This window comes from Catharus ustulatus, chromosome 15 (genome assembly GCF_009819885.2).
Source record: "Catharus ustulatus isolate bCatUst1 chromosome 15, bCatUst1.pri.v2, whole genome shotgun sequence".
Taxonomy (NCBI): Eukaryota; Metazoa; Chordata; class Aves; order Passeriformes; family Turdidae; genus Catharus; species Catharus ustulatus.
The window spans coordinates 12,145,095-12,169,626 of record NC_046235.1 but is presented as its reverse complement, the minus strand read 5'-3'; the positions used below and the strand labels follow the sequence as shown (position 1 = coordinate 12,169,626).

The following is a 24,532-nucleotide window of genomic DNA, read 5'->3' as shown; positions in this document are numbered from 1 at the left end:
CCTGGCTCCTGCTGAACTTTAATTGGGTTTGTGGTAGCATGTTAAAGGTTGGCCTGATTTTTATAACCCAGCAGTAGTCTCGGGTGGCCAGGCTGCTGTAAAGAGGCTTTTTGCCTTGCAGTCTCTTCCTACCTACCGTGCCTTGCAATTGATTCCCTTTTCCTTTTTAAGACGAAACCAAGTTAAAACTGTGGAATATCACCAACAAGAATGTGCTGCACCTTCCCACCATCTTCCATCATTTGCCACATTTGCTGTCAAAGGAGAACAGTCTGCAGCCAGCCGTGCATGTGGGACAGGGGCGCACTGGAGGTAAATGGCAATTAGTGCTGCTTCTGGTGCTCTTCCTCACCTTGGTGCCTGTCCCTGCCCTTTCCTCTGGGCCTGGCTGTGGCACAGATACGAGCAGGACTGGAGGAAGGGCTGCATGCATCATGCAAGCTTCCTTGGTTGTGGTGACATGTGGGGTGGGTGAGCCGTGTCATGCCTGCAGGTTTTTGGGGGAGTGCTGTCTGTGCTTTTGACTGGCCCTAAAATGTTCTCAGTGCTTCTGCCAGGTGTTGTTTGCTGCTTTCCATACTCAGAGTGCTCTAAACTTTGCATGGAAGGGCTTCAGATGAAAGCATAGTTTGTAGGGTGCTTCATGGAGACTGTAACCCAGCTAAGGAGACAAATCCCATCGGGAACAAGACTTTGGTTACTTAATGATTCCCCCTGCTCCCAAATCCCAACCAATGCCATAGACCTGACTTACACCTACTAAACTGGAGTGCTTTTGGCTGTGGGAGGGGTTTGGAGAACAAGAGGTGGTCTTCAAGTTGCTGTTCACAAGCTGAAAAGGCCGCTGGGAGGGGTTTTGGGTATTTCCTTAGAGATCATTCCTTCAGGGAGGTAAAGCAGAGAGTGTCTGACTGCCCATGGGTGCCCTGCCAGCCTGGCACAGTGGGTGCTGCTGGTTGGCACTGGGCTGAGGACAGGAGTGTGGGAGCCCTGCGTAGCCCAGGAGCCCACCAAGCTGCTGCTCACTGCTGGTCCTAATGACACAGCCTGTCACTGACCAGGTGAACCATGAGCTGGTCATGGGAGCAGAGCAGTGTCCAACACAGCCCCTCTCTAAAATCTCTCCGTGGCCCTGGGCAGTGTCCGTCGTGATGGGAATCCCCAGCGTGAAGCGGGAGGTGCATTCCTACCTCACCGACACCCTCAACTCCCTCATCTCAGAGCTCACCCAGCAGGAGAAGGAGGACTCAGTCATCGTCGTCCTCATTGCTGAGGTAAGACAGAGCTTTGCCAGTTTGCCCCATTTCCCTGGCCCCCATCCCACTGTCTGCCAGCCTCGGTGCCAAACAGGATGCTGCCCACCCGGACACCAGCTCTGCCCTGCTGGGTAGATAAGCCTGGCCTTGGGCTGTCGTCCAGCAGGATCAGCAGCTGTGTCTTGCCCAAAATGAAATGCTGTTGGGCCAGAGAGGATCAGGATATGAGCAGGAAAATGTGTCCTTTAGCAGCTGCTGGTGTGGCACAGCTCACCTAAATTGTGATGCCTCCTGCAGGGTGCTTTGAATGGATATCCACAAAATGAGCTGGAGTGGCCCCATGACCATGTCTAGGAGAGCTCAGACCTGCTCCTGCAGCAGCTTTGTTTCTCCACATACTGGTAACATGGCCCTAAATCTCTCTTGAAACCCAAGGGTCAGTGATTCAGGGTTGAGACTGATATGCCTCTTTGTACTGGTGCCTGGAGCCCGGAATCAGTTGCTGAATCAAGGGCTAAAAAGCCTTGGTACATTAATCCACAAGAGCTGCTTTTATCTATGGGTTTAGATGGTTATTTTTCTCCATGGCTTTCCTCTCAGGATTATTTTCTTGAGCCTCGAGTGCATTTGTCTTAATTTCCAGAAATCCAGTGAGAAAGATAAACCTCAGTAGCCTGTTACTGGGAGTGGAACAAAGATGAATGTCCAGGTTTGCTGCCTGTTTGCCCATAATTTGACATTTTCAGTAGATTTGGCTTTCAGGGCTCTGGCTGGTATTTTGTACAGGGAGAAGCTGTGCACAGGTGGGTGCAGCCCAGAGGGTCCAGGACAGGGTTTGGTCCTGGCCATCATTTGGCTCTCTTGGAGCCAGGACAAGTGACAAGTTTTGTGACTGTTTTTGTAGTGAGTAAGTTGAAGTCTGAGAGGTTTTAAGCAGCTTGACCCAGACCAGCTCCTGTTTTTGACTGCAGTAATGCTACTTTAGTTGACTTGAAAGTAATGTGCGTGCTGTGATGGTAACTCCTGATTTTCAGGATGCACCTATGACAAGGAAAGTGAACAGCAAATAAATTAATTCTGATCCTGTGAAGTGCAGGAGCACACACACCACATCCCAGTAACAGCAATGGCAGTTCTTGCAGATTCCTTTGGCCAGGTTTGGTCTTGGAGCTGCACAGCATCCTTCTGTGCAAGTGTCTACCACTGGCGTTCCTGCTCTGCCTCTTCCCAAAGTGTTTCTCCATGTACCTGCACTTGGTAGAGCTCCTTGGGCATGGGATAAAGAGGAAATAGTGCAGAGGGTGGTATGAACCTGATGCAAATGCTGAGTAATTTGGAGATTCAGCACAAGTGCAGCAACTGAATGTCCTTTCTGGGATAGGGACTTCTCATTCCCAAGTGTCCCTGCTGGCCACTGCAGGTCATCCACGGTGTCTGGGAGCAGGGGCTGCCTGAGGGGAGCCCTGCAGTGGGATGGCTGGCTCGGCTGTCACCAACCCACTGTTTCAGACACTTGGAGTGGAGCTGCACGGTTCCTGCCAAAGCCAGGAGCATCTTTCCTGCTTTTGTTTTTCCCATTGCTGTTTTCTTGGCAGTGAGGTAAGAAATCAGTCCAGCACTGGGACTCTGAGCCCTGTTTAGGAAAGGGACCTTTTCCTCTTGAGAAGACCGAGGAAGGGACCTTTTCCTCTCCCTTGTCTCTGTGCCAGCACAGAAGTGCTGTGCTCAGCCTGTGACAAACATCCTGGTGTCTCATTTTCACCTCGCCCGGCGCCGAGTGCGGCAGCAGCTGGTCCCGGCTCCTGCGATGCTGCATCAGCAGCTCCACCCAGGACGTGCAGCCTTGTGATCCTTATGGCTGCCCAAATCAGTGCCACCACCAGAAACAGGAACAGTTTCTGCTCGTGGGTCTCCTGCCCTTTGTTCTGGGGTTTTGTTTTCCCCATCACTCTGCAGACGGTTTCTGTCTGGTGCCTGTCCCTGTGCTTGCATTTATCTCACCCACAGACAGCGAGCAGTGCTGGTGACCTTTGTCTTCCAAATGTTATGGGTTGCCACGTTGATTGTGGGAACAAACTGGGGTTTCAGGAAGAAAAGTGTCAAAATAAACTGGAAATGAAAAACTTATAAATAGACCCCTCTTTTTCACCAAAGGGTACAGAGTATTTGCTACCAAAAGTATTCTCTTGGATGCAAGCCAGTGTGTGTAGGGAAAAAATAAATAGCCCAGAGGTTAAAACTTGTGCAAACACTTGGTGCTGGCAGGGGCAGAAGTGCCAGGAGAACACATGAGGAAGATGTGCAGGATCTTGTGTCCTTTAGGATTGATTTTGGTGTGTGATGGCTTTGGTTAACACTGTCCACAGAGGAGGGCTCCTGGGAGCCTGTCAGCATGGGAGAGCAGTAAAGCTGGATAAAAGGAGACATGAAGGTGATACAGATGTGCTGACAGTACCCCGGGGTGCACTGAAGAAGATTTCTGAGCCATAGAGGACACAGGCTGAGGATGAAGGGTCTAACACTGCTTTTGTTTTGTTTTCAGACAGATCCACAGTACACAGCTGGAGTGGCAGAAAACATCAAAAACTTGTAAGCACTTCTGAGTGGCTTCAGTGTACGGCCTGTGCCTGCAGCAAGGCCAGGGAACAGCTTCATTAAGGAGAAAATACACACTTTTCTGCTTCCCTTTCATATTTTGTTGTTGTTGCTTGGGGTTTATTTCCTCTTTTTAAACTCCGTGCTGTCTTTGCTAATGCCGCTTTCACTTTCTGCTTGTTCTAAGATACATCCCATATGTAGCTTCCAGGAGGCTTCTTTGTGCTTGAGTATTTAACACACGTGGTCATTTTATTTAGCTGTGTTTTGCTCCTTCTGCCCTGGGGCATTGTGAGGAGATGGATTGTTTAGATTTCCAGCCATCCTGGAGTTGTTTCAGTGTCTGCTGCAGCCCTGTGCTTGCTCTGTGCAGTCTGGGCAGTGTAGTAAGCACACACGAATGCTCCTGCCTTATTTTGCTTTAAAATCCATGATCCATCTTTCTTCCCACTCCAGCCTGTTTGTTTTCCCCGTGTTCCTGGCTCTAGTTACATTTGTCTCTGCTGCTGGCTGCTATTTATGTCCTGGAGCCTCGGTGGCTTTTGCAGCTTTGTCTGTGGCTGTTTAAGCAGAAGCTGGTGATGGATTATTAACCATGAGCTGGTCCAGGCGTTAACAACACCAGAGCTCGGGAGCAAAGGGAAAAGGTGGTGAGAGAAGGGGCAGTGAGTCCCATCCAGCTCCTGTGACTGCTCCTTCCCACGGGATCTCTGGAGAAGGGAAAGGGCAGCACATCCTGCAGAGCCCCTTGTCCCGAGCCAGTGGTGGGAGAGGGGTGGCGTGGGGAGGGATGTGTTCCTGGGCTCTTGCAGAAGAGCTGAAACAGAGCCCTCCATCTTACTGTGCAGGAGCTGGCAGGGCTCCCCTCCTTGTGCCTGCAGGCAGCAGGACGCACTTATCGGGGATAATGGACTGATTGTCCGATGGATCCTGATGAAATTACCGGGCACTGCTGCAGAGAGCGCCTCTGCGTACAACTCCTGAAACTTTAATTGACTTAATGATTTGATTTCTCATCATCCCCCTCTCCAGTGCCTCCTGCTCCTCCCTGAGTCACTGAAATTATTTTTCTTCCAAATTGAATTGAGGTGGTGTGGGGCCAGGGCAGGCTGGGCTTGCTGCTTTGCTGCAATGTTTTGTCAGCTCAGTGAGAAGCTGCTGTTTCTCTGCTGCCTGAAGAAGGGAGGATTTGAAAATGTTAGCTGAAAGACCTGCCAGTCCCAAGGAAGGAATAAGGAAGAGAAAAAGAAGTGAGAAGTTTTTGGTAGTCTCGCTGCTTTGTCTTCCCTCTGCCCCATCTCCGTCCTCCAGGCTCTGCACAAACAAAGGAAATCAGCCTTGCACCAAATGTCTCGAAAAGGCAGTGTAAAAATAACTGGTTTTTCTGCTTATCTGTCACAGAGCAGTCCCAGGGTATTGCTTGCAAGGCTGCTGTAGGTGCCTGCTTTTCAGAGGGGTGACATTATTTTCTGTTTGAGTTTGACTCTTTAAAGGTTTCTCAGCCACGTTATAAGAAAAGTAGATGCTGATTTTATCAGCATAAGAGAACTAGGTAGACTTCCTGCTGGCTCTCTGAACTGCAGCACAGCAGTGGTTTAAGCAACTTAGCAGAAATGTATAGCACAACCTCGGCAAAATTAATTTTAATTACTGATGCATTTGAAAAATCTCTAAATGCCTGAAGTGCCAAGAAGGCCTTTCTTTGTTGAAGCAGTGTGCAGATCATTTAATCCTGTAAAGAATACATGGTGCTCAGGGCTGGTCTTTAAAGCTGACCCTCGTGTGTGTGCTGGAGGGAGGAGGATGCCTGTGGGGGGCATGTGCACGTGGGGCTATTAGAGACTGTGGGAGGGAGAAGATAATTTAAAAACTCCATGTCAATCCCTGCTGATGTCTTCTGATGAGGCCTGGAAGTGCACTAGATACCAGGGAAGTTGCACCTTAGAGGCTGTGTTTTTTGTTTGGTTCTGTGGCTTAGTGTTTACCCAGTGATTTGGTATGCAAAATGTTTGTCAGACATGGAGGTATTTGTTTACTGCTGCTTTTCTCCCTCAGATTCCCAAAGGAAATACACTCAGGTCTCCTGGAGGTAATTTCCCCATCTCCACATTTCTATCCTGATTTCTCCCACCTGAGAGAATCCTTTGGAGATCCCAAAGAAAGAGTGAGGTAAGAATGAGTGAGCTTGTAAACAAGCAAGCCCTGAATTAAGGAACTGTAGCAAGCTCCTCACTGACTCCAGCAGGGAAAGTTCTTCTGCAGGGCCAGGCAAGGACTTTAAATTTGAATTATCCAAGAGCTGGAAGGATGTGATTTGGTGACAGGGAGATGAACTGGCACGAGCTTTGCTAGGCTCCCCTTGTGCTGTGGTGTGTCCGTCACCAAGCGAGGAGCTCATTTGAACCCCAAATTATCTTCATTTTGGAAGTCCTTGAGATTTCCAGTAACTCTTAGCTGACCAGGGACCAAAGGGAGAGGCCATATGCCATCTGCTCTGCCTCCCTCCCAGGGCTGTGTCACCTTCCCATCTCAAACCCAGCCTTGGCAGGCTCCCTGGAGAAGCCACTGTTCCAGCAGAGACCAACACTCCTGTTGTCTTTATCTCTTGCAGGTGGAGGACAAAGCAGAACCTGGACTACTGCTTTTTAATGATGTATGCCCAGTCCAAAGGCATTTATTATGTGCAGGTGGGTTTGGTGCTGGAGGGAAGATGGATGTACCCGTGAGTTCACTGTACTGGCTGTTACCAGCTAAGAGCATATCCAATTCTGTGATGCAGCAGAGTGGGAGCAGGTTTTAACCACATAGGTTCAAAAGCTGGGTTTTAAAAATACTTTTAGATTTGGAAACCTCCCACTTAGGAAAGGCAGAAGTCCTTTTTCTCTTACCTGTTAGATTGAGTGATAAAAAGTGCCTGGAGCACCTTCCAGACACAAACTGTGTCTGTGCCAAAGCTCTCCTCTGGTCTGTGGTGTGATTGCTCTGCATAGAAACTGTTGCTGGGACCTGGATGGGACATTGGCACTGTGTCCTTTTGTCTTACAGCTGGAGGATGATATTGTGGCCAAACCAAACTATCTCAGCACGATGAAGAACTTTGCCTTGCAGCAGCCCTCTGAGGAGTGGATGATCCTGGAGTTCTCTCAGCTGGGGTTCATTGGTAATGTTCTGCCCACTCACTCCAGTCCTGTCAGGCACAAGGCACAAGAGCCTGCTGGCTCTTGCCAGCACTGCATTCTTGGCCCAAGAAACTGTCTCCACAAGATGGTAAAATACTTGGACTTGATCCCCTCCTATTTTTGCAATGACCCTTGTGTTTGCACAGGGGAGAAAGATCCTCACAGCTGATGCTCACTTTTAGTAAAAATAAACCTGGTGAGTGGCCCAGCCGACAGCCAATTTAGATATGGCCAGTAGCTTTTAGGCTGGATGGGATCTGGATTTGCCTAAGAGTGTGCAAAAGGAAGTTTACATCAGCCCAGAACTATTTTGGGAACGGCAGTACATGGTTGCAGTAGCAGCTTGATCTGTTATTTTGGATACTGGGTTGACTGGCTTAAAACTTGTAGTTTTTCAGGGCAGGAAATGGTCTGTCCTGCAGCTGGCTTTGTTTTTCATCCTTGTTTCTCTTTGCTGAATGGGAGAGTTTTAGACCTTTTGATGCTCTTATGACCTGTGAGACTCTAATGTTTTCTAATTCTGCAACAAATATTAAATCTGGAACTGTATTAGCAATGTCAGCAGTGCTGGTACATGAACTGGAGCCACATGTTGTTTCCTTTACCTGGATGGACACATCTAACCTCCATAACCCAGTCTCCCAATTTTTTCTTTCCCAGCTCTGATTCTAGACCATTTTATACCATAGCTCCTCTTTCACTCTCTCTTCACTCTCTCTTTGTGCTCTAGGAAAAATGTTCAAGTCTCTGGATCTGAGCTTGATTGTGGAGTTCATCCTGATGTTCTATAAGGACAAACCCATTGACTGGCTGCTGGATCACATCCTCTGGGTGAAAGTCTGCAACCCTGAGAAAGATGCAGTACGTAAACAACCTCGTTGAAGGGAAATGTTCTGTTGTGTGTGGGCAAATTTACACTTGACTGAGCCTCCAGAGGATCTTTTCTCTGAGCTCTGGTGCTAACTGACTTTGCACCAAGCCGTGGCAGCCCTGTGGAGTGTGCTGCAGGGTGTCCTTGTGGATTGTGTGAGTGGAGACCTGGGAGTTCAGGCTTTTGTAGTCTGCAGCTGCCAGAAAAGGCATTATTTCTGCATCTAAGCACTAATAGGGTATTCCTCCTGCAGCCCTCGAGGACTGGAGTCATTCCCCATTCTTCTGTGTTGTTTTGCATTGCAGTGTGCTCCTCTCCCTGAGGTGTTTCCCACTGGCTGACTACAGCCCCAGAATAACCCCTTGACACTGGATCCATGTGCCCAGAACTCACTCCAGACAACCCAGGGCAAACCCTCCTTGCACAGGCTGCCAGAATGAAGCCAGATCACACAAAGCTCTTGTCAGGGTTTCTAGGAGGGTGCAGAGAGGTGAAATGGGCTCTGGTTTTGTGCTGCCACTGCTTTTGCAGAGCCATAAGCCCCCGTGGCCTGTGGAGGTTGTGTTTGAACTCCAGCAGCAAGGGGCTAAAGCGAGTGGGAAGGGCAGAGGAGGCGTGTGTATGGCAGCAGATGCAAGATGAGCTCAGCATCAGATACTCTTCTGTCTTCTCTCTGAACATACTGTATTTACTCAAACTCTTGCTCGCCCTCCTCCCCCGATGGAGAACAAGCAGCAGAGTCCCTGTGCAGAGCTCAGAGCCGGTGGCTTAGTACTGATTTCATGGTGACAACCATGTTGTGGTGGTAAATACTAGAGCAAGTGGTCACTCTGGGAATTAGTATTGTATTTTTGTGCTGGGGGGATGGACCATCCTCAGAGTTCTGCAGAACTGGGGCAAGGATGTGGTTTAATCCCTGGCAGAGGACATGGCATTGGCTCCAGTACCCCTTGTGCAGCAGGACCAGTCTCAGATGATGTGCACTGACTCCTCCTGGCAGTTCAAACCATGTGCTGAGGTGTGACAGAGCAGTCTCCAGGACTGTCTGGCAACCCCACAGTCTGCACAGCTGTGGGTAAAGCTGGGTGGGTGGGATGCTGGGATGGAGCTGGGAATGATGCTTCTGTCTGTGCCTCCACCTTCAAAATCCTCAGCTTGAGCACTGATTAAATGCAGATCCTGCTGCATCCAGGATCATCTCCTTAACTCATCTGCTCATCTTTTCCTACCTGATGGAACCAAGGTTTTCTCAGGGGAAACTGCAAACCTCTTAAACATGTTGCCTTTTCAAAAATTAACCTACTTTTTATGTGGATTTTTGGCTCTTTTCCCCCACTGTTTGCATGATTAACTCTGCACAGCGCCCTTTCAAACATTACTTTCTCTTGTAAATCCCACCGTGCAGAATCAAATTGATAGCAGGGAGGATTTGTCTTTTTGATTGAAAGTTTGTTTGACCTGAGCTTTTGGTAAGTGCTTTGCCTGCTCTGGATATATTCTGCTCCTTCTTTTTAAACTAATTTTAGATTTACCTGGGGTAGACCTGTGTGAAAGGATGACCTTCTTACCACCAACTGAGCTATTCCCCCTCCTGGCTTGTCTGTGACAAGGCTGCTTTCAGGAAATGTTTATTTAGCAGTGCAGGAAAAGGGGAGAAAGATAAATCAGGAGATGCCTCCATTCCCCTTCCTCCTCCTCTCCCCATCCAGAGTGAGATAGCCATGATGGAGCTGCACCCAGAGTTGCTGGCAGTGAGTAGGGTCTGTCCCATTAGCATGACTAGTTTTAATTTTCTAATGTAACGTGAGCTGGATTAGGGGATTATCTCTTTTGCAGCTCGCAGGGGTCATGCCTGGAATTTCCCAGCTCCCAGCCTGTGGTGAGGGCTTGGTGTGACACCCTGTCTGTACCAGGCATCCAGTGATGCTGTGGGATTTCTGCTGGGTGGGAGGCTGCAGGAGCAGATGGCATTAGGGATGTGCATGCATTTCTTTTCTTGGAAAAAGCCAAAGTTGGATAACAAATACCCTCTCCATACAGCTTTTAACCTGTATTTTTGTCCTGCTCCCCCAAACTGAGAGAAATGAGCTATTTTAAAATGTGAGTTCTTATCTCCCCACGCTCTCAGTGATTTTCCCTTTTGTCCTTTTTTCCCTCTCCATCGTCTCTCTCCCTCTACTCCATGGTAAATCACTGCCAGGATTGCAGTTGCATCTCCAAGTTTATTTATGTGGATAGGCATGTAACAGCTCAGCAGCTCTGGCGATGGCACGTGCTGTACATCTGCTCACAGCTCCTGCCAGCACACTGGGAACTGCCCATCCAGAGAGAGCCCACACTTGGTGCTGTTCACCTGGGCTCTGAGTCATCCCTTTAGTGCAGTGATCAGGGATCCCAAGCTCTGAGCTGTAGGAAAAAGGCTTTCCCAATAAGCCAAGGAAACTCAGTTTTCTGGCTGTTCCTCCCTGACAGCACAGAGAGGATTTGCTCAGCATTCTTAGCTATGCTTGGCAAGGAGAAATTTGGCACTCAAGGCTGGGCCCTGCCCAGCAGAGCCTTGAGGGGCAAGTGGTTCAGAGTCTCAGTCCAGTTTCTCCAGAGTGTGGTTCAAAGCCCTCTTGCCATATTAGAGCCTAAATAACCCAGAAGGGCACAGAGATGGAGGACAAAGTTGTTTGTCACCCCTTGTGTCCTTGTCCACCCCTCCTGTGGGCCACAGTGGCCTGCAGAGGTTTGAGCCTGGGGCTGGGGGCTGTCTCATTTCAGAAACACTGCGACAGGCAGAAGGCAAACCTGAGGATCCGCTTCAAGCCCTCGCTCTTCCAGCACGTGGGAACCCATTCCTCCTTGGCTGGGAAGATACAGAAGCTGAAGGTGGGTGCCAGCTCTCTGTCCAAGCTGCAGGTGACCTGGCCTGCAGGCACCCAGGACTGACTGCTTTTGGGGGGGACATCAGTGACAGCAGCTGGTGGCAGCTGGATTTCTGTGAAGCAGTTGTGTTTTATTCTGAATTACAGTGAGCCCAAGTACCTCCTGCTCCTCAGAATGGCAGTGACATGCACCAAGAGTCACTGCAAGGTTTTAAGCCTTGGTACCAGTCCTGGCCACCCATCCTGAGTGCCAGACCATGGTCCAGGCAAGTTACTATGAAGAATCTATTGAAAAACCTTGGAGAGATGACTCCTGGGTTGGTCTGATTTCCTTCCCACTCCATGTTCCTGAGATTTGGTGTTATAATTATAATTTTGGCAAATTATAACTCACTGTATAAGAGATGGAATTGTTGAGGTGTGTTTAAACATGAACAAAATGCAGCTTCCCACAACTATGAGTGCAGAACCCATGGACAGACATCCCTGGGCTGTGCTGTGAGTGTGATCCCTGGGGAAATGGATGGTATAATCCAGTTTGTATCACAGTGCAGTGCTGTCAGGCCATGTAATCCAGTCATTTTATGCTATTGTCAGCCTCCCAGCTGCTTTCTCCTCAAGTGTAAAGACTGTTTCCAGAACTCCTGGGGCAGGGACAGGCGTTCAGGGACATTTGGACAGTGAAATGCTCCTTGGTGTGCTGGATCAGAGCACAGAGCAGGGGTGTTTCTCTGAGCTGCCTCTCCTGAAGCAGAGTCCTGGGATCCAGTCACACATTCCCCTGCCTGGTGCCTTGCCCAAATTACTTCCATCTCTCATCCTTCTGTGCTCTGCAAACCACAACATTTTAATTTGCAGTGCCTTGTAGCTGAGGCCCTGGTTCCTCACGGGCCAGGGCAGCTCATGGCCCTTCTCTGCCCTTTTGCTTTGTGCACCAAGGACAAGGACTTTGGAAAGCAAGCACTGCGGAAAGAGCACGTCAACCCTCCTGCCGAGGTGAGCACCAGCCTGAAAACCTACCAGCACTTCACCTTGGAGAAGGCTTACCTGCGGGAGGACTTCTTCTGGGCCTTCACTCCCACTGCCGGGGACTTCATCCGATTCAGATTCTTCAAACCGCTCCGTATCGAAAGGCCAGTGCTGGAGGGGTCAGCAGGGGGTGGGGACAGCCCAGGGCATGTGGGCACACTTGGCTTTTGCTCTTCTGGTAATTTAAATCAGATTTCTTGCTTGTCTCCTGCTTGGCTGCCCAGGAGGAGAGAGCAGTGCTCTCTTCCAGGTGAAGGACAATTTGACCCTCTCTCAGTGGGGCCGCCTTTGCCAGAGCCCTTTGCTTTCCTGCACTTGTGAGCAGTCCATGGTTTAGCTGATCTGGCACAGAAAATCTCCTGAAATGAGGCTGTGGGCTCTTTGGGAAGGTGCCTGTTAGGTTGAGCTGTTTGATGGTTCAGATGGGGTGAAAGCCATCAGGTGCCCCCTCGCTCAGTGTGCCTTTCTGTGGATTTGGTCCCTGTCACAGGTTCTTCTTCCGCAGCGGGAACATCGAGCACCCAGAGGACAAACTCTTCAACACGACCGTGGAGGTTCTGCCGTTTGACGTAAGTGTTTGAGATTGAGGTGAGGGTGGAGTGGGAAGCAAAAGAGACTTGAGAGGAGGGAACTGCTTAAAGCCATCAGGAAAATCTTCACAAGATTGGAGTGCCTCTTACAGGTACTGGCAGGGAGCCAGAGGGTCGTGCCTGGTGTGATGGCACCTCGGAGCGGGGTGCTTTGCTGAGCACGGCTGTGTGAGCCATCCCTGCCTGGGGATGCTCCAGTGGGAGGGAGGGATGGCTGCAGAGGAAGGGATGGAGCCAGAATGGTGCAGTGGAAACAGCAGTGTGAGGACTGCAGCTGTCCTCTTGTTTTGGGCATATGTCTCAGAGTGCCAGGTATGGGACAAGGTGCCAGGCTTTGCTGAAAAGGACAGCTCTGGGGTTGCTGCTTTTCCTTGGGGCTTTTGGGTGACTCTTGCCTGTGGCCTTGTACAAAACTCCTCTCCTTCTGCAGAGTCTACAGTCAGATAAGGAAGCCTTGCAGGAGGGAAGAGGCGCAGTCGTCAAATACCGCAGGACAGCGGATGGCTACATCCAGATAGGTACAGCGGGGTGTGGGGTGGTAAAGAGACTGCTGGCTTTGATAACACAGCCCCTGTCCTCACCTGCATGTCAGTCAAGAACCTTAGAGCTGTTTGCTTGGCAAAGAGTAATTTCTGCTTGCCAGGAGCCAGGATTTAATTGTCATTGTCTGCTCTCCTCCACTGCCCTTGCTTTCAGACCAGGTTGTCCTCCTCAGGCAGTTTTCCATTCTGCATTTTTGCCGGTATCTGCTCAGAGCTGGGACCAAACGATGCAGATTATTCCTTGGTTTACCATGGGGTTAAAAAGCTCCACCACAGGCAGCTTTGCCATCTCTGTACTCACACCACTTGCAGGTCAGACTTCATCTGTTGCCACCTGAGCTTGTTTTAGTGCTTGTCCTGCCCTTGGACAAGAAGGAGCAATTGCAGCCTCCAGAGACCTGCCAGTGTGTGATACAGCCCTGGTGTCCCTGCTAAGATGTCTTTTTTTTTAAGTAGACAAATAAAAGAAACATTTCCTGGCAAGTAGTGTTTTGCCATCTTCTCATTCCTCTGCACACTGGCTGTTTTCTCCCAGTTGCATTTTCAAAATAAAAAAAAAAATCACAACCATAAAGCATGTCAGGCCACTCTGTCCCCTTTCGCACCGCAGTGCTATGTCACCAAATATTCCAAACACATTTTGTTTTGTTTACCTGATTGTTTTTTTCTCCAAAGTGTGGCATTTTGTACTGTGTTGCCATCCACGCTGCTGGTTTTTAGCCTGTTTTGTGTTGGGGAGCTGCAGGCAGGGGCTGCTGGTGGTGCCCTGGGGAAGGGGGAAGTGGAGGGGCAGTGGCAGAGGACCATCCCTGTGTCAGCCCCGTGCATCCCCCACCAGGCTCGTTCTCCAAGGGTGTCGCAGAAGGGGAGGTGGACCCATCCTTTGGGCCGCTGGAGGCTGTCAGGCTGTCCATCCAGACCGACTCCCCGGTGTGGATCATCCTGAGCGAGGTAAGCTGAACCCCCTCAGCACCTCCCCAGCCCTGCCCTGCTCATTGCTCTGATCCCATCCCTCTCTTTTCCAGATTTTTATAAAAAAAGCAGAGTGAAGCAGGCATGAGCAGAGCTGGTGGATCCCTGGTGCCGCTGCCTCCCTCGCGCTCCCTGCTCCCCGCGGCGCCTTGCCCGGACCAGGACAGCGCAGGGCCGGCTGCCAGAGCCAGCATCGCCATCCCCAGCAGGGCTGTGGGGCCAGCACGGCATCGACTTCTCCTGAAGAGGAGCAAAAAGCAGAGCCCAGCCCCTGTGCAGAGGGGAGGCTTTGCTCCGCTCCCTCGGCCCCTCGGGTGCCGGCTGCTGCTCGGGACACACGGACACGGGACAGTTTGGGGTCGGGGTGAGCTTTAGCCAGCGTGGGGACAAAAAGCACCTTCAGCCCCGGACAGGGCAATCCTTGGCTGTATCTGGGGACAGAGCAGGTCACACTGAGTCCTGCCACACCCCACCGGCGCACTGGGATGGAGCAGCAGGGAGCGAGTCTGCCTTGCCCTCTGCCAGGAAACAGTCCTGGCCACAGCTGAGGATCAAGTGAGGGCAAAGACTGACCCTCCTTCAGCAGAGGAGGAACGAATCCAAAGGGGTTGGAGCTATGATTATGGCAGGGAAAATAAAAAAATAAAATATGCCACACTGTGCCTGCCAGCATTGAACACAGCCCCTTAACTCTTGGTGAAGTCTCCAGTGTCTTCATGCCTTGAGATTGAGTGCAGAAACTGTCTTTTTTAAAATAACTATTTCAGTTATTGATTGATGTGGGTTTTTGGGGGAAGGAAAAAAAAAAGCAGAGGTAGCCCAGTTGAAAAATAGTAGGGATTAGTGTAAATCCCAATGTCCTTTCAGCTATACACTGGAATGCATTATACTACTTTAATGTGCTGTATTTTTTATTATTGGATACATTTGATTTTTCAAGTACATCTCTCTATATAAATATATAAAATGTGCACTGTAATAAAAGCTAAATTTAAACCTTTGGTGCAGTATTGAGAGTCAGTTGCAGCAGGGCTGCTTTAGGCACCTGTGAACCCCAATTCATGGCAGAGGATGGAATTTGGGGAGGGCAAGGTCCTGTTGCAGGGTCAATGATAAGTGAAGCTGGGGCAAAGTAAAGGTCATTCAATCAATGCCAAACTCAGACTTTAGTACTTGGACTAGGATCATGCTTTTCTCCCAATATTTGAAGGTGGTTTTAGGCAAGCTTACCCATCTTTTCAGTTAATCACAGCAGCTTTTCCTATGAAACCCAGTCCCCAACTCAGATTTTCTCGTACCAGTCTCTGAGCACCTTTGACAGTCACAGGTGATTTCTAGTGAGAAAAAGAATTTATTTTTGTATATCCAGGGTGTGATTCTTGAACACAGATCATTACAGCACTAAGGAGCAGAGACAACAGCATGTGGGTCAATCTGTGCTCCATGAGGCAGAGCCAGAGGCATTTTGGAGCAGACAGTGCTACAAAGCCCAGCAGTGAAGCTTCTCAGCAGGGCCAGGGGCTGGAAAGCATTTGCTTTCTAGAAGGGAAATTATCTCTGAGAGCAGAGGAGTGCCAGCATCTACCTCCCTTCAGCAGGGAATGCAGAGCCAGGGAAAAATTCTCTCTGATGGTGCCACGTGCCTGGCTCCCCTGTGACAGGGGCAGTGGGTTTAGGGACAGCCACGGCCCCTCTCACCAGACACCACAGAGCTGGAGAGGCCCCAGCAGTGCTGCCATCCACGTGGAGGAGTCTGGCTGCAGGAAGTGTGCCAGGAGCCCGGCCAGTGCCAGCCCCACCAGCAGCCAGAGCAGCCAGGCACTGGCGTACAGCGGTCCCAACCTGGGTGGGAGAAAACACCATCAAGCAATGCTGACCCAGCTGGGCACAGGGCATGCTGTGAACCCCCACCCTCCTTTGGGACAGCCAGAGAAAAGGTGACACAGCCACGAGCACATGGGGGCGGGAGGGGAGGAGGAGGTGGAGAAAATCTGCCCACAGTCCCACCCATGGGGAGGAAAGCTGTTCCAGGGGCCAGGTCCTGCTCCCAGCCCCCCAGGCTGGTTTGGGGTGCCCGTGGTGTCCTTACCGTCCCTGGGCAGTCACAGCATAGCCCTGGAAGTACTTGAGGCGGGTGTAGAGGTACAAGAGGCCACAGGCTGCAGTCACACCTGGTGGGGACAGGGGAGCTGAGCTCTACTGGGATCCCTGGACTCTGCTGGAGCTGCATTCCAGCACAGCCCCCAGCAGATGGGGCATGACCAGGAAACCAAACAGTGATTTGGCTTTAAACCACCGTGGGAGTTTAAATGAGTTTTCTTCCTTGCTTTTTTGTGAGGGATGAACTTCTCTGCCCCACAGAGCTGCCCTGGGACTTGGGTTGGTGACTCTCCCTTTCGTGGTTTCTCCTCACAACTTCCCTGTGGCAGCAACCAAATCCCTGAGCTCACTTGGTGGGGATAGACAGGGGATGAGTAAATGTTTGGGTTATGGTTTCTTGTTCTGACATAGTTCTGCCTCTGCTGCTGCCACCCTGGGACAGCCTGACCTTGTCTGGGAGAAGCAGCACGAAGGGACAGCCAGGCTCCTGCAAAGGAGCAGGAATGGGCAGGAATGGGCTCAGCTGCTCCCAGCTGGAGCTGGGGCACTTCTCAGTCAATCCATCTAAAAGAGGAAATTTGCTTTCCATGACCAAGGGCCTCACAGGCACAGAGAGAATGCCTTAGTCACAATGGGATTTAAATTGGGGCTGGGGTTTCTTTGTTTGTTCACATGGTTTGGGTTGGAGTTCCCCCCCACATCCCTCTTACCTTGATGGAAGAAGATTCCAGCAACCCAGAGGAGGGAAATGAAGATTGGGAAGTACTCTGAGCAGTTTGCCCTGGTGAGAACCAGAGATGAGAGTTAAAACTGCTTCCTTGTACATCAGAGCCTGGATAACCAAGGCTGGAGAAGGGAATTGGAAACTCACATCAGAGCAAACTAAAAGACCTGATGAGAACCATTGCTGTGCTGTGGGAAAGGGGCCTTTTCTGTGATGAAGAACACACAATATCTGTATTCTAGAGGAAAAAAAGCAGCCAAACACCACACAGCATTCACCTCTCCTGCATTCACATGGTCCTGGAATGACAAGCTGTGGCTGAGACAGAGATTTGTCTCTGCTGGACCCTTCACAGGCTCCATCCCACACACAGCACCGTCACAGACAGCTGCTGGGGGAGAGCCTTCTTGGCAGTATTTAAGGAGCTTTCTCTTCCCCTTGGGTGAGCACAGCCCAAATTTGGGAGCCTCACAAGTCACACTCCAAGAAGGAGCCTTCTCTCAGATAAAATTCAGGAGGAGGTGATCAGATCTACAGCCAGGTTTCCCTCCTTTTTCCTTTAGTGACAAAAATACAGGTTTTCTGCAGGAAGAATAGGAGCTGTGCTATTAAAGACATTGGTTTTGCTCCTCCCACATTTTACCATTCCCTAGGCAATTTAATCTTAATGTTAGCCAAAAATGTACAAACTTTTGGAGAATGGAGCCAGACTGGGAGCTGGAAAAAGCCTGAAGAGCCTTCTTCTGTAAATGCAGTTTGAGCCTCAGTGTGGGGAGACTGCCAGGTTTCTTCAAGTGCATAATACATCAATACCACTTTCCCCCATTTTTCTTTTTCAATATATCAAATTATCCATTTGTACACTCTTCCACAGGGAAAAGAGAAGAAAAACCCACAAAGAAGCAATATCTTCTCAAGTCCAATTTCCTGGAGGTCACCTTCCCTGCCCATTACAGCCAGGGCTTCCCAGAACACCGCAGCCCATGGCATGGTTTGGTTGACACACATTTAATAGTTAAGTATTTAATTAAAAGCCACATCAGCAGCTCCCCAGCTTGCAGAGGCTGATGTCTCCAAGCAGGCTGGCCTTCCATGGCACCACAGAAGGACTGAGGCTGGTGTTTTTGTCACTCCACAAATGTTTCCTGTGCTCTGGCAAGGGAGCGCAGCAGCTTTGTTCGGGATTTAGTGCCGGGCTGGAACTACCCTTCACACCAGCTCCAGCCAATTCCTTTCAGTCCCTTACAAAACAGAATGACTGAGATGAAAGATGGAATCTGGTGCTTGCTGGAAGCCGAAGGGATCTGTGAACGTTTCCAGTTTAGCTCCAGCATTGCTCTCTCCATAGGAACAGAGCAAAAAGAAACAGCCCTCAGCAGGGGCCCACGAGAGCTGATTCTCACAGTACAATGGCTTCTGAAAGGGAAAAAATTAAAATGCCCTTGTAGCTGGTTCTGCCAGCAAGGCCGTTTGCTTCAATTCAACAGCAAAATATTACATGAAAATATCAGGTTATTAATAAAGCTTTGGCTGCTCTCACCATTTGGAGCTAACGGTAATATTAAATTTAATGATTCTAATCGTGAATGCTCTGCACCTCCTCCATATGGCCACTAATTTGTAATTTGGCTGCCTCACAATGCCAGAAGGAGAATTATCATGGATGGACAGAAACACCCCAGCCAAAGTGCTCCAACTCAAAATGCAGACCTTTGCACACAAAGCATTAAAAAAAATAAAATATCAGTAGCAGTAAGTGGAAAGGTGACATGAGGGGCACCAGTCTCTCCCAACATAGCTGACTCAAGTTTTTAGACAAAGTCACTGCAAAAAGTCAAAATCTTACTGAGCTCTGAAGGTCCGCTCAAACTCAGGGTGACCTTTTGTTTCAGGAGGGGAAATCTTGTACTTCCGACGGGCGTAGATCACCTGCATTGCAAAATAGGCTGAAAACAGAACACAGGAGTGGTGACAGAGCAGCAGTGTTTATGTAGCCAAGCTTTATCTGGCTTGGAATGAAGCAAGAGGTTAGAGTGAGAGAGCTGACATGATCTAGGTCCATGGTCCAGGGCTGTCACACATGATCTGTAATAAATGTGCCATTTATTTCACACTCATGTTTTAAATTCAGGTTTGGTTATCCCAGCTGAGTGCCACTGCTAGCTGACACTTTGCATCATCTCACACCCTCAGTGCTGCTCCCCAGCAGATAAAGCACACAATAAAACCTTACCAACTCCACACTGAGGCACAGAATTATTTCTTAATCTTGCACTTTGTGTTTAGAGTACATGTGCACCCTCAGCCACTCTGATGGGAATGATGTGAACACTTTCTGCTGTTCTGGTGAATGCAAAGGATGGAGCATGTCACAGAGCAGCATCCAAACTGTCAAGCACTGGGATATCATTAAGTCAATTAGAGATTCTCTTAATCATGGCAATAAAAGGAAATGGGGAAGAGGGTGATTATTCCTTGCTCCTCAATCCTGCAGGGCAGCCCCAGGGCTCCAGCAATTCAAGGAGCAGAGGTGATGCCCATGCCTGTGCCACATTTGAGCCAAGGCACCGACTCAGTGTCTGCTACATTGGTCCTTTGTACATTTGTAAAGGACTTAGAAAGTCACTTTAAAACAATGAAAACTTGCCAATGTGAAGATTTTGAGTGTTTCATGATTTATTGAAAGCTCCTACTCCCACAGGCAATTGCTGATGCTCTGAGTGTTTTATTTAGGTGCCCTATTACACTGCTGCCTTTATTGAAAACCCCTATTTTCATATAGGAGAAAACTACATTATAAAAACAATTATTCTGGTGGCTGTGGTGGTGTCACTGAGACACTTGAGCAAGCAAAGTCCTCACATAGCAACATTTCCAGAACATCACAGAGAGACACATGGAGCTGGAGTGCAAGGCCTGTCTTGGGCACTGTCCTAGTGCAACAAAGATTAAAGCAGAACAGCAGGATAGAGAAGGGGAAGTAGGGACAGATGTTCCAAGATTAAAGACAAGACACGTGCCTGCAGAAAACATGTGTAGAAGGGAATTGGAAATGGAAATAATCTGATGTTATGTGACTTGTGCATCACAATGTTTTAGTAACATAAATACAGTCATTCCTTTCACAATGCATTTAAGAACAATTAAGCATGTTCTAGTGTTTTCCACAGTGACCCAGCCCTAAACAAGAGATGCTGACAGAGGAAAGTGGGGGGAAACAAGAATGTTCCCCCCTCTTTGATTCATTTTTAGCAGGTTGATCATGGGTGAGGATGTCACCCTTCTCCAGAGGTCCAGCAGGACAGGACACAGCATTCCCTCTGTGAGTCCAGAGGTGTTACACACACCTGGAATTCAGCAGCTGCTGGCAGAGCTCTGGGAATAAGAAGAAACCATGACCCACCCTGTTACCTCTCCTACTCCCTGATGCTCTCAGGGTCTCATCCCAGTCTCCTCTCCAGAAATGGACTGAGCTGAAGTTACAGCATCATGAGCAGATCTGGCTTGTGGCATAAGGGCCCAGCTGCATGGGCAATGCTCTTCATTCTGTGTTGTGCCATCTGCACCTTTCCTGAGGTAGGATTCTTGTGACTGATGGGTAAGAGTCATTTCACATCAAACCTCTCCATCAGCTCTACACTTAGCATCTTGCTTCTACACAGGTGCAAATATTCAGACAAGTCCTACACAGATCCCTGACACTTAGGGATGGGTAACATGAAACAACCACCCAAGAGGAGTAGGAGCCTTTTGGAGGACAGCGGGCCATTCCTCAAACCTGGTGTAAGGGTGAAGAACTAGAACAAAGATTTAGTCCATAAAAGCACTTCTCAGTATGAGGTGTTGAAAAAATCCACACTGCATGAGCCTTCTCAGCACAGACTCTTAGAGAAAAAGAGTTCAATCTACTCTGAAGAGTGTTTCAGAGCATTTTTTTGTGTGATTCATGTCTTGAGGTTAATCACCTGTGTGGATTCCCATGTGGCTTAGGGGCTCAGCTCTCCCTGAACTTTGTTCCTCAGAGGAAATATTCTTCATTCTCTATTTGATTATGTCCACAAACTTGTCAAATCATATCATAGCTGCTATCTGCCACATTTGAGTGAACCTGGCAAACAAGCCCTGTGGGGCCTGACAGTGACATTGCATAAGTTTTCTTTCCTTTGAAGCTCTAAAATAAAGGAGTGGAGAAAAAACCTGGAGCAATTTTGCTCTGTGATAAAATGTTCACCACAGGGCTGGGGCACCCACCTACAGAGTGCCAAACTCAGAGTTTCACTAAACTGAGAACAACTAAATTAAAAAGGGGAAAGTTTCTTGAAAAAATGTGGAAACTGCAGGCTCCCAGGAAATTCAAAAGGAAACATAAAAATCAACCAAGGTTGAACCAAGGTCAGCCATCAAACTACACCTCCTACACCAGGATGTGATGGAGGAGAATCTGTAGGGATAGCCCACACCTGCTCAGAGAGAATCCCAGACCTGTAACTCACCTACAGAATATCCCTTCAAAGCATGCAGAGAAAGCCACTGCACAGCTCTGAACCCCAGTGACACAGGCACACATAATTCATAGGAGCAGGTGAGAAGGAAACACACAGTATTTTGCAATTGCTCCTTGGCTTCCCATGCAGAGATCATAAAACCAGAATACTTCATCTGGTCAAACAGATAGGAGGGTGCCAATGCCTGCTATTTATCTGCTGGCTTCACACCTGGCTTGTATGCCATGAAAGTAAAATGCTTAATGCAGCAACCTTTAAAAAGTACTTGAAATTCTCATTAAACAAAAATATTTGAGACAAAACTGCTATCTAGGGATTTGCTACTGAGGGTTTCCTAAAGGAAAAGGGTTCAGCAGCATTTCTGTAACTCAATTTCAAGTTTTCTTCATGTCTTTGCACACTAAACACTCACTCCACCCCCATTCAGTTTAATAACAAAAAAAAATCGTAATACAAAAGTTTCTTCCATTAGTAGTTGAGGCATGTCTGTGTAAATTGAGTGGAAATTACTGAAAATTCAGAAGTCATGAGCTCTACTTTTAAAGTGGCATATTTTGTTTTTAGATCATGCTTATATTAAGAGATTTATCACCTGATGGCGAAAAGCACACGACGTTGCTCAGAGATTCACATCCATTTGTAAGCAGAGGTGTGACAGTTGTATGGTGAACTAATAGAGTATTTATAACAATAAAACCCCACAAACCTTCCCTTACAGAATTGTGAAGATTTTAATAAAATGGGGCTCTGTTCCCATCCCAGGGAGGGGAGTGACTGTCCTGAAGCTCAAGGGGAAGAGACTTCACCCAAAGGACCCACAAATAAACAGAGCAACAACACTGTTCCTCCTAAATGGTCTGAACAGAATACATCTACTTAAATTAGAAGTCACTGAGTTCCTTTGAAGAGCTCTGTGTCTATTTCTGAGCAGAACTTGCATTAGTGTCCAAATTACTGTGCTCAGTCCATCTTGTCATCTGCTCTGTGCCATATGAACATACAAGGATGTTGGTCACAGAGAAACACCTGTGTGCACAAGGCTCTTTCAGGTCTGTCTGCACACTCATCTCCTCCCCAGCACATTTACTAACCTGTCTTTATTTTGGCTACCCCCAGCCACTGCAAGTTACAAATGACCTGCTCAAATCCAATCACAAACTAGTTTATTTTAAGAACATCATGTTGAAATTGCTTTAAGTCTAAAAGTTTTACTTGCTGACTTTGAGGATCATTTTAGTCCCTGTTAAATAATGACACCCTCAGGCATGACACTTCTGCCATGAACAGCCAAAAATTTGCATTATTTTGCCATGCTGGAAAACAGTGACTTTGATTCCATACTCTGAGAAAACTACAGGAACCACATCCCCCAATGCTTAACATCATCAGCTTAATACTGGCATTGTACAAATGACATTTACCTTGCTCCAGGACCCCCAGAACTGTGACTGTGGCCAGCAGGTCTATCTGATCTCTCATGCTGCTGACTGTGGAGCAAACCCCAGCCTGATGTGCTGGTACAGCTGTCCCAACACTCTCTCCCACCACCAACTTTGACAGAGCTGCCTCTGAGCACAGGTGTTTCCTCCACCACACCTTAACTCACCTTAACTCTCTCCACACCACGTATTTTCCAAAGCAGTCAGCCACCAGAAAATGTCTATTCCAGCCAAGTGTGTTTTGCTGAACAGTAGAACAGGGAAGAATTTTGCATGAGCAAACTGTGAAATTCTTCTAACTACATTTACAGATTTTATAACACAATTGAATTATATGTTGCTGGCAATGGAAAGATGATGGAATTCTTTCCAGTCAGTTTTGTTGCTAGTTTTAATGAGCTCTGAAGCATCTCAATTATGTGCAAGGTTGTAAAAATTATTAACAAGCATTTACAAATTAATGACTTGACCTTCTGCTCTTATTTCAAGTAGCGGAGTTGACCACTTGAAAGATTCAAAACACTCCAGCTGGAGTAACTTAATTCTGTTACCAGACTGTGATTTAACAGAACATTCAGATACTTTATCCTACTAAAGTTTACCAAAGAGGAGTACAGTTCTTTTCTAGCACTCACCTTTAGTAGTTTTGTGAAGTTTTTAAGAAGTACAAACCTTTCCCTGGTTAACATACAAAATAAAAGTTCTCAGTTCTGAAGGCAGCAGAGGATGTAGAAACACACAAACCCTGAGAAATGTTACACTGACATCAGAGTTATAATTGCAAAATGTAAAATTTGAAAACCAGCAATGTTTTAGCCCTGAATAACTTTTCTCCCCACTCCACAAAAGTAAAACAGGCATCAGTTCAAAAAGTTACTTAACATTTTTGAGCAACTGTATATGGATGACTACACTGAGTTTAAAATTTTTAAAATCAAAGAGAAGGAAGCTTTTCCCTTAATGTTGGTGGCTGAGACATTGGATTTCTCTCTGTTCAGTCACACACACAAACCCTCACTACAGAATTTGTGCATTTACCAGACCTACAGTTTCTCCCAAGACGGATACCACAAGTTTTTTTTTGGATTTGGCTCTTCATTGCTTCAAAACCCCACTGTGACAGCTCAACAAGCTGAAAATTCAGTTAATCAATCAAATATCCAATGTTTCACTTTTTATAAATAACCACCTATGTAGAATAGCAAAACCACTCCCTTTCTCTAAGAAAACACTCATATGATGTGACTTGAGACTCTTCAAGGTACAGCAGACTCACAAAATAGAACTGAAACCTAAAAATTAGCCTTAACTTAACCTCTTGGTGACCAAAGATTTCATCTGTGGTGTCCAATATAAAAGTCAGAGGCGAAATGCCACCAAGGTCTCCTTATAACAACAATTTCAACAAACAATTCAGGCTCAAGAAAACACTTCCATTACAGACTTCCATTACTCTCAGGAAAAACACTGGCATTAAGAAAAAAAATCAAATTAGTTTCTGAGTAAAGGTTTGTGACAAGCTGTCACTGACTCCTTAAAATCTTTGGAAAATCACAGATGTCATTTCAGTAGGGGATGGTTTGGGAAATTTCTGTCTCACTCAACAATAACTAAAATGCAGCATGGGACAATAAAGCAAAAATTAATCTAACTTCACAGTTCCCCATGGGCTAAAAGGAGCCGATTCTGCTACTGCTACTGATTGTTACATTTGGTTCTCTACAAACTTTTGGAGTTACAAGTCTCCTCCTCTCCCAAACACAACACAAAACTTGTAGAGTAGGAATACATTAAAAATACACTCTGCTAAGTCAGGATGCTGTGAGGAAAGCTGGAGGCTGAGCTGGGGCAGCAAACACA

General features: G+C 47.9%; 2 protein-coding genes across 4 annotated transcripts in view; one reads left to right on the top strand and one right to left on the bottom strand.

Moving 5' to 3' along the window:
- MGAT4B (alpha-1,3-mannosyl-glycoprotein 4-beta-N-acetylglucosaminyltransferase B) overlaps positions 1-14,900 on the top strand; it is a 50,441-nt gene extending 35,541 nt beyond the window's left edge. For 2 of the 3 annotated variants that reach the window (XM_033073153.2, XM_033073154.1), the window contains exons 3-15: positions 172-312; positions 1,141-1,274; positions 3,799-3,845; positions 5,907-6,020; positions 6,463-6,538; positions 6,897-7,011; positions 7,761-7,891; positions 10,668-10,775; positions 11,711-11,904; positions 12,291-12,369; positions 12,821-12,908; positions 13,771-13,883; positions 13,958-14,900. In XM_033073153.2, the coding sequence (XP_032929044.1) occupies positions 172-312; positions 1,141-1,274; positions 3,799-3,845; positions 5,907-6,020; positions 6,463-6,538; positions 6,897-7,011; positions 7,761-7,891; positions 10,668-10,775; positions 11,711-11,904; positions 12,291-12,369; positions 12,821-12,908; positions 13,771-13,883; positions 13,958-13,981 (1,364 nt within the window). In that variant the 3' untranslated portion in view covers positions 13,982-14,900. The remainder of the gene's footprint in view (positions 1-171; positions 313-1,140; positions 1,275-3,798; positions 3,846-5,906; positions 6,021-6,462; positions 6,539-6,896; positions 7,012-7,760; positions 7,892-10,667; positions 10,776-11,710; positions 11,905-12,290; positions 12,370-12,820; positions 12,909-13,770; positions 13,884-13,957) is intronic. The other variant, XM_033073155.2, reaches the window with a different exon arrangement.
- Positions 14,901-15,598: 698 nt separating this feature from the next.
- LTC4S (leukotriene C4 synthase) lies at positions 15,599-22,892 on the bottom strand. The gene is made up of 5 exons (XM_033073434.1): positions 22,655-22,892; positions 18,575-18,674; positions 16,715-16,785; positions 15,994-16,075; positions 15,599-15,746 (listed from the first exon to the last, which is right to left on the bottom strand). Exons 1-5 carry the CDS (start codon positions 22,710-22,712, stop codon positions 15,599-15,601), a joined length of 459 nt encoding a protein of 152 aa, XP_032929325.1. The 5' UTR covers positions 22,713-22,892.
- Between the last annotated feature and the right edge of the window lie 1,640 nt (positions 22,893-24,532).